The sequence below is a fragment of the Asterias rubens genome, chromosome 9 (assembly GCF_902459465.1).
Source record: "Asterias rubens chromosome 9, eAstRub1.3, whole genome shotgun sequence".
Classification (NCBI taxonomy): Eukaryota; Metazoa; Echinodermata; class Asteroidea; order Forcipulatida; family Asteriidae; genus Asterias; species Asterias rubens.
The window spans coordinates 8,197,522-8,209,667 of record NC_047070.1 but is presented as its reverse complement, the minus strand read 5'-3'; the positions used below and the strand labels follow the sequence as shown (position 1 = coordinate 8,209,667).

Genomic DNA, 12,146 nt, shown 5'->3' with positions numbered 1-12,146 from the left:
GTGCTGTTTGTGCCGTTTGTGCTTGCTGCTTTTCAAATGTATTATTCAATGGACCCTTCCCATGATATGCTAATTACATTCACGCATGCGTGCAGACCCTGTTGGTTGGCAAACGCCATAGAGTTGTGCACTAAGCAGACGCGCAATCGCGTCTGCGTCATGCACCTATTAGCCGTGTACAAAACAGCGCGATGTTCCATCATTTTGCCAACCAAAACGTTAGTGCGCACGCATTATGTGCAATTTACATATTTCATGGGAAGGGTCAATTGAAAAACACAAGAGAACCGGACTTGTTTGTTCATGAGTTTACTGACCCAACTCTAAAAACCACTGGCCTCCGGCCTGTGGTCCAGTGTTATTTTCAAGCCTGGTCATTGGCCGAGCGGTCTAGATCACCTACATTAGCTCTGGTGTGGTCAGCAGATGAGTGGGTTCGAATCCTGGTCTTACCTTGAAGTTGCCATCCTTGGCCTTGTGATGTTATTGTGAGGCGATCTTTCATAACATTTCTTTTTATTTTATTTTGACTTGCTTGAAATAGTTCAGATTAGCAATGATATTTAAAGACACTGGACACTATTGGTAATTGTCAAAGACCAGTCTTCTCACTTGGTGTATCTCAACATATGCATTAAATAACACCTTTGAAAATTCAAGCTCAATTGGTCGTCAAAGTTGCGAGATATTAATGAAAGAAAAACACCCTAGTCACACAAAGTTTTGTGCTTTTAGATGCTTGATTTCGAGACCTCAAAATCAAATTCTTAGGTCTCGAAATCAAATTTGTGGAAAATTACTTATTTCTCGAAAACTAAGTTACTTCAGAGGGGGCCGTTTCTCACAATGTTTTATACTATCAACAGCTCATCATTACTCGTTACCAAGTAAGGTTTTATGTTAATAATTATTTTGAGTAATTACCAACAGTGTCCACTTCCTTTAACCATTGATATTGCATTTTTAACATGAATATCTCATCACTGTCTTTTAGGTGGAGATTCTATGCAATGAAGAGTTACTAGGCAAGGATCACACTTTAAAATTTGTATGCGTCACAAGATGGAGAACAAAGGTAAGTTGCAAGCAGAAAACAGTGGGAAATCAGTTACAAGTTGTTTATATGACATGTTATTTTGGCTGATAACCCATTTTCCCTGGTAAGCACAGTTGTTTTGTGCTTAAAAATGTGCTGAAGTGTAGAAGTGCATAAAGCCTGTAAGCACAAAAACTTGCTAAGCATGAAATTTCCTCCTTGATAAAATCAGGATTACCAACCAAATTTCCATTTGTTGCACATTGCATTCAGCTGTTGCTTGCTTATCCTGAAAATCATGTGGAAATTTGGTTAAGAAATTAGTCAAGCAGTATTTTCTGCTTGAGAAATTTCTTTGCTAAGCTTTATTTAACTGGGCCAAGGTGATATTACAAATTTGCTTAGACTAGATATATCATACTTAAATGCAGTGGACACTATTGGTAATTACTTAAAATAATTATTAGCATAAAGCCTTTCATGGTGACGAGTAATGGGTAGAGGTTGATGGTATAAAACATTGTGAGAAACGGCTCCCTCTGAAGTGCCATAGTTTTCGAGAAAGAAGTAATTTTCCACAAATTTGATTTCGAGACCTCAGATTTAATGTAGAACTTGAGGTCTTGAAATCAACCATCTAAACGCACACAACTTCGTGTGACAAAGGTGTTTTTTCTTTCATTATTATCTCGCAAGTTCGATGACCGATTGAGCTCAAATTTTCACAGGTTTGTTATTTTATGCATATGTTGAGATAAAGCAACTGTGAAGGCTAGTCTTTGACAATTACCAATAGTGTCCACTGCATTTAACAGAAACACGACACCCTAAGCAACATTTTACGATGCTTAGCAAATTTGTGTTCTTAACAGCTTCTTGCCTTAATAGCTTGATGTAGTTGGGCTGTGCTGAATGACAAACTTGATTAGACTAGATACGGGCAGTCTCGGGAGTCTAGTTGGTAAAACACTGCTCTAGAACTGCAAGGGTCGTGGGTTCGAATCCCACCCGAGTAACATGCCTTTGATATTTGTTCACATGACTCGGGGGAAGTACTGAGTATACAGTGCTAACACATCGGTGTATGGGAAAAAATAAAATAAAAAAATAAAAACCAAAATTAATAGACTAGATACATCATACCCAACAGAAACATGACACCCTAAGCAACATTTGACAGTGCTTAACAGCTTTGTGTCTAGTGTCCCATATCTTCTGTTGAGAGGAAAGTGCCCCCTTCTGACACAAAAAAGGACCAGCCCCTTGAAAAAAATCTCCTGAAATTAATAACCAAACCTGCTGCAGTTCTGGTTCACCCTAATCAAAACTGAAGATCAGTCATTGTCAGGTTTTTTTTCTCCCAGCCCAAGTCATAATTTTGCCTGTGGGTGTTGGCAGGCTGTAGTGCAAAGTGTCAGTGACTATGTAGATCATATTGCTCATCATGCGGGGATATCGGCTTACTTACTTATATCCCCCTTAAAGGCACTGGACATGTTTGGTAATTGTCAAAGACCAGTATTCTCACTTGGTGTATCCCAACATATGCACAAAATAACAAGTGTGAAAATTTCGGCTCAATTGGTCATTGAGTTTGAAAAAGAATAATGAAAGAGAAAAAGAAACACTCTTGTTGCATTACTCTGTGTGCTTTCAGAGGCATATTGAAATGCTTCAGCTGAAGTTTTTTATTATTTGAGTGAGAAATTACCTCTTTCACAAAAACTACGTTACTTCAGAGGGAGCCGTTTTCACAATGTTTTATACTATCAACAGCCTTTGTTGCTCGTTACCAAGTAAGTTGGAATGCTAACAATTTTTTTGAGAAATTACTAATAGTGTTCCAGTGCCTTTAATAGTATCTCAGCTAGCGAGCTGGCCAGACTTTCATTGGACACTGCCTGGGAAGGATTTCGGACGGCCTCAGGCCAGCTCAAGAGAAAAATTGCTGACAAAATGCTAGACAAATGTCACTTGCCTAGCTTAATGTAGCCAGATAATCAAAATGGCCACAAGACAGACTGTCTGCTGCTTTGACAGTTTTGAAATCTGCCTGCTAAAAAACAAAATCCAGGTACTAGGGAAGTTATTATACATTTGATAATCACCCTTACAGCCATTGGACACTTTGCGGAACCGAAAAAAAAATTATGAGTTCACAGATTTACAAATAACTTACAGGGTTTACAGAAGGTAATGGTGAAAGACTTCTCTTGAAATAATATTCCATGAAATGCTTTACTTTTTGAGAAAACATTAAAACAATATCAATTCTCGATATCGAGAATTACAGATTTATTTTAAACACATGTCATGACACGGCGAAACGTGCAGAAACAAGGGTGGGTTTTCCCGTTATTTTCACCAAACTCCGATGACCAACATGAGCCTAAATTTTCACAGGTTTGTTATTTTATATATAAGTTGTGATACACCAAGTGTGGGCCTTGGACAATGGCTTTAAAATTAATGGCAATAAACACTTTTGGTAAGAAGCCTACAGCAGCTTTCCACAGTTTAAAGCATTTTAAAGAGACATTTCAATTCAAAGTAATGTGGTTATGTGCCCCTCAGTAACACTTCTCAGCTTGTGTACTCCTATCTGGAATTATTCTTCCTGCATGGACATCATTTTTTTTCGCTCTGGATTTTAAGCGATATCTCAAAAACATTACCTCCCTTTGAAATAAAATGTGCACATGCTAGTTTAATTAATTACATCCACATTTAGGAAGGATTAAATAAATCAAAATCTATACTAACTGCACTGACGACCTTAAAGTCCTGAGCATATGACTTTAATTTCCATAATTTTTGTATTTGTTTGAAGAAGTCACTGTCCGATTTTCAGTTTACCCTCTTTCTTGTCCTTGAATTTATTTGAACAAGTTAGCGCTTAATTTCAGTCTCTTCTCTTTCTTGTCTTTGACTTACAGCAATATCCTCTGATGTTGGAGTACAGACCGAGCATAACGCTATGACGATAGCCCCAGGGCCCTGCTGCCATTGCACCGCCCGTTACGTCAACAACGTCAACCCCAACAAGACAACTTTAAACAACGCCACTTTTTTATGTACAGATAGAGACTATTTTATATATTTTGTGCAGTTTTTTGGACACGAGCCACTCTTCGGAAGCAGTCACTGTTTGTATATTGAGTACCCAGTGCATCACCTTTTTTAAAATAAACTACAAGGAACACGATTGTGACCTCTGTCTGACCTCCCCTGACCTTCGTGACCTAGGGTCGCAATATTCTTATAACGCCTGATCGGATCAACATGTGTCGCCTCGTAATGCCTTTTGAACGTAAGCAACTGCAAGGAATCAATGAAGCTTTGAGGACAATGTATCTTTTGGATGTGAAGTGATGACACAAATGTTTACATGCATCATACACAACAACAACAACAACAGGCAACGACCTTTGACCTGATGGCAAAGGTGTTTAATTCCTCTCACGCCAAGACAGAAATGGACGTTAAAAGCTATAATCTAGCTTGCCATGAGAATAGAACATTGTTGTACGCTAGTGAGTTGCTTAAGTTAAATTGAAAGATGAAGATGAATTTTGAAGCAAGGAACCCCAATGAATTTGAGTTTTAGTTAGACTGGCCAAGTCTCATGAATATTTCCACATTACGGCAATGTGTGAGGAAAACCCAAGGTTCATGAAAACAAAATGGACATCATTGTGATACTTGGAAAGTCGTTTATGTTCAGGTGGATTTTGTAGAACAGCACTACACCTATCATTTCTCCTCGATGAACTCGAAGCAGGCTGTACTATGCTCCATCAAGTTCAGCTCTGTCCAGCTGAAGATATAACATTCATCTCAGCTTGTGAAGGAACTGCACGAATACCAGCGTAATAGACCTTATCGCAAATACCAATGCGCACGCGCAGACTGTTGAATGAGGTGCATTGTGGGATATATATGGATCAAATTTGGATACCAGCAAGACCACAATGCACCTAATTCCTAGCTTTACGCGCGCGCCCCGGTATTTGCGAAAAGGTCTATAGTCATTACAGTTATTACATGACTCTTGTTGGCATCGCACTAGCCTAAACATCAGTGACGTCGCACTTTGAGGCTCGTAAATCCAACAGAAACCTGCCTTGAGCCTACGTAAATCCCCTTCCAAAAGCACCTTTGACCTTGCATTCATTTCACAGGGAGATTTGCAGTATCCTTGCAGATAAAGACAGGGGACCAGTCTAGTATCACACGAGTCATATGTTTGTGTACCACCAGCTACCTCGCAACCTACGTCTGATTGCAACATCCTATGGGAGACTTTGGAACGCTAGGTGGCAGCAGACTTACCAGGTAAATTTCCATTGTTTACGTAGTTTTGAGCATGTGCACTTTACCGAGAACAATGGATTTTACCCGGTAAGTCTGCTGCCACCATGCGTCCCAAAAGTCTCCCATTGCCAAAGGAAATTTTTGTTGTGAGGCAAGTCACACAAAATGTTTAAATGGGTGTTTACCTTTCAGTCATCTTTGCAAAGCAAACCTTGTTGGGTATCGATAAGTTCCGCAACTTCTGAATCGAAAAGTTGGTGTGAGTTCAAATGGACAGGAGACAAGGAGCAAGTTCGAGTGCACACATTTAGTCGACTACTGACCAGCCACTTACATTTGAGTGACACACTCACTCGAATGACATGTTGTGAAGTCTAGTCAACCATCGGTATTCAACACTCCATTGCCTTCCGCGTTTTCGCTATAGTGTCAACCGGTTCCTCTCTTCGCTTTACACATGTTAGCATGGAACAGGCTATTGGGACCAGTGAAGAAATTATAGTCCTGAGGCTGGTCCCAAATGGTCGACCAATCATCAACCAATGGTCGACCCGCCTGGGTTGGAGTCAAAATAGTAAACCTTTAGTTAACCAGTGCGTATTCGAACTTGTTCATGTTGGCTGGTAGAGGAGTGAGGTGACAACGTCCGAATAGTCTGGTTGACTGTAATGTACCACATGTACATTCTGTGGTAAGACTCTTGGTGTAACAAACTATCAGAGTTTACAAAACCTAAACTAGAAGTGTGTAAAAGGAGACAAGGCATTGGTAACAACAACCTGGGACCAGTTTTCAGAGAGCTACTGAAGCAGACAATAGTGCTTTACAATTTGTCTGCTAAGAAAATATGGGAAGAATAGCAATTGGTCATAGATGGTACATGTATGTGTGACATGTGCCCTATTTCATAAAGCTGTTAAGCAGATAATTCTGTTTAGTAATATATTTGCTTAGCAAGAATTGGGTGGGTTACCAGTCGCATTAACTGTATGGTATTTTGGTTGGTAACATGTTCTTTTAACAATTCAAGTTTTTGTTGGGTCACATACATGTATAGTGCAGATACTGGTGTAAGTACATGTACATGTACTTTTTTAAAACATAAATAATTTTGTTCAGCTCCTGTGGAAAGGATTGTGACGTTTAAATTGAACAGCTCTTTGAAAATTGTAATAGTGGATACATGACACACGGAGCCCAATGTCATGGGGCTGCTTAAGCACAAAAAGTGGCTAAGCTAAGGCAAATTCTGCCTACCAGAGAATAAGGTTACCAGCCAAACTGACACGACACATGTAGAATTTGTGACTGGTATGCTGCTCATTTCTGCTTAGCAGATAATTGTTAAGCATTATTTTATGCTGGAAGCTGCTCTATGAAATTAGACCCAGAGGGTAAATGTGTGCAGGAATTGTGCATAATTTGTATATTGAAACTACTGTGTTGATAGACAGATATAATATATAGTAATTTATATATTGTACAAAAGAGAAGAATTGGATACGATTGAGGGGCCAAAGCTGCATTCTCCAGATTGGGGTATGTTCTTTGCCCCGATTGGTTATGTTCTTTACCCCGATTGAAACTTGACCCCCGGATGCGGGTAGTGAAGGACTCTGATTGGGTAACATAGACCTTATCGCAAATACTCGGTACGCGCGCATTAGGTGTATGCTGGTCTAGATATTAAGTTTGATCGCTAGCTAGACCAGCCTGCACCTCATTCAACAGTTACATGTAGTGCTTGTGTAATGGGTATTTGTGAAAAAGTCTGCGACATCTGCTGTAACACTCGTAACATGTTATCGCATGCTTGTTGCATGCAGAGCTATATATCTTGACTAAAAACAGTGCTAATTTGCCCTGAATTTTGGCTGTTGCATGGCTATTGGGCTGCACACTTCACTATTGAACAATAGCGAGCACTGATGGGTTAAAACCTCTTGATCTCACATGGTGACAGATTTTGCGGCTTCCAGAGAGCACCCTCTATCAGTGGAATAGTAAAGTGTGTAGTGTTGAGCAGGCCTGCATGCTTCGTTTTTGAAAGGGCAAGGGCACCAAGTCATTTTCCCATTGGTAAAAGGCACCCTATGAGGAAATAGTTGCATTTCAAGGGCACCAAAGCAATGAACGGGGGGGGCATGGAGGCAATCGCCTTCAGTGCCTCAATGAAGTTTCAGGCCTGGTTGGGTGTGCATGTATGTAGGCCATATGGTTTTACGGTTTACTCAACAAGAACGTCTTTATACACCAAGACTAGATTCAGCGCTGTAGTCAACATAGAGCAAGTTCGGGTGAGCCACTAGACTTGACCAGAAACTGTGAAGTAGCTCTCAAATTGACCATCAACCATGCTCCAGTACATGAGAAGTCAATCTGCCTGTGCTCTATGTTTTCTGGTTATATAGTCTAGTCCGTTTAGTCAAGACTTGTCTGTTTAGTCTAGACTAGTCGCCACCCGAACTTGCTCCTTCATGTGGCTCTATGGCTTCTTGTGATTCCATTATTGGCACTCAGTGAGCGTCTACATGTACATGTACGGTTCGCGAAAAAAACACATGAGTATGCTTGTTTTTTTGTGGTGGGTTTATGGAAGAATTAAGTGGAAGGGATGGAATTTTTGAAAATTAGAATATCACATGATGTCTCACTGGCATAGTGATTGGCTTTGTATTTGGGAATGGAGAAATTTTGTTTATCAATGCATAGATTTACAAAAGATACCGTTGCAACTTGGCCCAATTTTGTGGCCCCTGCTTACTGCGGAATTCTGTGCTTACAACCCAAATAGTTATGTGCTTAAGAGGGCACGGTAAAGGCCAAGTCACACTGCAGCGATAACGAAAACGATAATGATTACAATGCAAAGAGAACACATTCTATTGGATGAGACGCTCCACGCAGAATACGCCCTCGCTCATTCAACCATTCTCGTTGTCTTTCTGGTTATTGAGGCCTGCAGTGTGCGACCGGGCCTTAAGTGCAGCATTTTGTGGTAAGCAGAGCTATGAAACTGGACCTTGGTAACTGGGCTAGTACTCTGTACAACAAAGATATTTCCCAGCAATCAGAAAAATTGGAATAGGGTTCGAGCAAAAAGTCCACCATTCGTCAGAACAAATCTATGTAGATGTTTACCCTTTTTAATCTTTGATTAGTGAGTCAGTTCTCCCCTAAATTATGAAAAACCTATTTTTTAAGAATAACTATTCTTATAATAAAGTCATGTATCACTATAGCCTGTTATTAAGGTTCTTACATAGGCACTTTGTATTCCTAATGATGTAGGATCACATTGCATGGGAGCTATGATATGCATTTTTATAATTTAAACCCATTGGCATGTTGGATGGCCTCCCTGCCCCCTTAACTTACCATTTCATGCATCAAAACCATAGTTTTATTACACTGTCGGCACCCAAGTAACATAAGCACACAAATCTATTTAGCTTTTCAAATGGTGAACTCACTTGGTTGCATGCTAAAAATCCGTTCCACATCGAGCCTCGAAAATTGAATTGAAATATTTAAAAAAAGTAAAAAAATGTTTTTGTATTTTTAAAATGTGACGACTTTTTCACACAATGATTCATAGGCGAGATATTTATAAAAAAATATATATGAAACACATAACTGGGGCACGATGTCATTAAGAGCTGAGATTGATCTTAAGTGCTAATTAATCTCCATTGCTATGCATAGCGTGATGTCGCAATACAAATCACTATGGTTAGACCTACTATACATAGATGATATGACCTCTGACGTCACTTGAAAACCATAACATGATTCCTGCGCATACCGCCAGGCAAAACCTTTATGTTTTGGCAGCCAGCAGCTAGAAAGTACACGCAATCTTACCATGACTACGCGTCTTGAGGGTGGTTTGAACAGAGGGCGGTGTGAATGTAAACATAGGTCACATCGTCTATACTGACAAGCTTAAGATGAATCTTGTAGCTTCATGAAATTGAGCCATGGAGACTTACACTTTTGTTCAAGGGGGAAAACAAATTTAAATCAGGAATGCATCAATGAAATTAACTTTTAAAAAACCAACGGCGATTTTGGGGATCCTTTTAGCTTTACTACATTGCATGGATCGATGGTAAGATACATTAGCCCTGTTCACAGTAGATGATCTTCCCTGGGAAAATACCAATAAAGTTTGGTTGAACTTTTTACACAATACCCAATAAGACATTTGCGAGTAATTAGCTTTGTTAGTCTTGTACAATGACTTGCTTAGTCACAAGTTACTGCTTACATTTAAATTCCTCAGACTATAGACGATGTGACCTGTGGCATCACATGTTTACAATAGAGCCACAGAGCCTGGACTTCCTGCAGGCATGATGTGTACACAGCTCAATGGAAGAAAACATAAAATCTAATATTTTATGGAGATTGCAATCTCTAATTCTTATCGACTTTTGATATGATGAAAGGGGGTACATCTCAAAACTTGTCCAGCTTTTACTTTCATAACTCTTTGTTTTATGTGGAAATTAGGACACAAAATGTCAACTTTCCCATAGGACCAGTGTAACTTGCCTGCCAGTATACTGAAAGAATGTACAAGGTCACTCTTAATATTGTAAACAAGGTTCACATGGTCTATAGAGACAGTTGTTATGTCAAATGGTTCGGGCAAGCTTTTGTATAGCAACCTAGATGAGCAGACCCTGGTTCCATCGTGCCATACATGTACACATTCGTTCAGAATTGTGTATGGGTGTTACTGTGTTTACTGTCTCTTCATAATTAAGCAAAAGCTTGCCCCAAATCATTTGACATTGCAACTGTCTCTATAGTCTGAGGTGTTAAAATTTAACTGGTAGTTTCTGATCAAGCACATCATTGTACCAGACATTATTCAAATCTAACACACAAATGGCTCATCCCAACACACTACCTGGAAATAGTTGTTTTTACTTTGGAGTAGATAGAGCTTAGCAATGTCACCCCGAGGTGGTCAGCATACTGAGTGTTCAATATTTTCCAGGAAAGTTGCAGCAAGTTGTGAAATTAAGAGTGTGTTGCGAGTGGAGTTAAAGGCAGTGGACACTATTGGTAATTACTCAAAATAATTATTGGCATAAAACCTTACTTGGTGTAACGAGTAATGGGGAGAGGTTGATAGTATAAACATTGTGAGAAACGCCTCCCTCGTAGTTTTCGAGAAAGAAGTAATTTTTCTCGAGTTTGATTTCGAGACCTCAGATTTAGAATTTGAGGTCTCGAAATCAAGCATCTGAAAGCACACAACTTCGTGTGACAAGGGTGTTTCTTCTTTTATTGTTATCTCGCAACTTCTACAACCAATTGAGTTCAAATTTTCACAGGTTTGTTATTTTATGTATATGTTGAGATACACCAAGTGAGAAGACTGGTCTTTGACAATTACCAATAGTGTCCAGTGTCTTTAAAGGTCCAAGGGAAAAGGTCCTGGGAAATGGCTGCATATATGTGAACAGAGCCTAAGTGTTATGGCAATCACCAATGCAATTATTTTCATACTTTGTTTTTGATTCGCCTGATGGTTTGTGTGACTTTAAGTATTGCTTTATGTGTCTGGACTCTGGCGGTCTTGAAGTGTGCCAAGGGTCTATTGGTAACAATTTTGTACCATTCTTTTCGATGGCCGACTGAAGTCACTGTCATAGAAATAAATAGTTGTGCTATGTAAAACAATTGCAATCATATTATACTCAGTGCATTATCAATTTCCAAGAATGCACAATTAAGTTTTCTTATTGTTAAATTTATTTTCTTTTTTCTTTACTGTGTCCTCAGCCTATTTTTTGTATGATTGATTCACATTTCAGTTAGTTGATTTATAGTAAATTAATGTTTTGTTTTTGTTTAGTTGGTCCTTGGAGGAAGGAAGAGAAGGAGCTCGAACGACCCGCAAAACCGCAGAGTAACAAAAGAATACTCTGACAATGCCCCTGTCTGACCAGTGGAAAAAGATAGGAGACCTCCAGCTAGACGGCCGATTAACGAGTAGGATTAAATCTCTTTGTACAGAACGTGTGGTACCGCCAGTCTGCGCTCTTGCCTGCGTGTAAAGTTGAATCATTGGAGACAAGAATTGTGAATATACACGTTTTCATTTACCGTTTGTGGTGTTTCACGGAAACATCATGGCATATTTTTACATTTTTTGTGACTTTCCGGTCACTAGCGGTGGTTCAAAATTTGGGTATTGGCACACGAGGGTGGTTGGTATTCAATTGTGTTTTTCGATTTGGTGAGCACAAGTGTACACAATTTTTATCAGGTCTCAAAAAAGTTGTTTTTCTGTATTATATTCATACGACATACGACACCATAGTGGAGTGAAGAACCAAGTGCGCACGCGCAAACTCACATACGCCAGGTCGCCCATTGTCTGTGTAAGGTATGTGGGTGATTACGAGGTGTCGTTAAACGGTTGCAGTACCACGGGTTCGACTTTTGAAGTCACTTGTTCGAGCTCCTTCTCTTCCTTCCTCCATGGTTGGTCATAATGTGATCCAATTTGTGAATCGGAGCTTAATCAGGTAAAGAAACTGGGCATTATTGGTAATTGTCAAAGATCGGTATTCTCACTTGGTGTATCCCAACATATGCACAAAATAACAAACCTGTGAAAGTTGATCATGAAAGTTGTAAGAAAGTAATGGGAAAAAAACCCATCCATTTTGCACAAATTTGTGTGCTTTCAGTATTGCCTGAGAAAGGCTTCAGTTTCTCAGATTCAATCAAATACTTAAGTGAGAAATAACCTCTTTCTCAAAAACTGCATTAC

General features: G+C 39.4%; 1 protein-coding gene across 2 annotated transcripts in view; it reads left to right on the top strand.

The window, feature by feature from the left end:
* LOC117294345 (polycomb group RING finger protein 3-like) overlaps positions 1-4,952 on the top strand; it is a 60,088-nt gene extending 55,136 nt beyond the window's left edge. For both annotated transcript variants that reach the window (XM_033776711.1, XM_033776710.1), the window contains exons 7-8: positions 995-1,075; positions 3,973-4,952. In XM_033776711.1, coding sequence (XP_033632602.1) covers positions 995-1,075; positions 3,973-4,017 — 126 coding nt within the window. In that variant the 3' untranslated portion in view covers positions 4,018-4,952. The remainder of the gene's footprint in view (positions 1-994; positions 1,076-3,972) is intronic.
* The last annotated feature ends 7,194 nt before the right edge of the window (positions 4,953-12,146 follow it).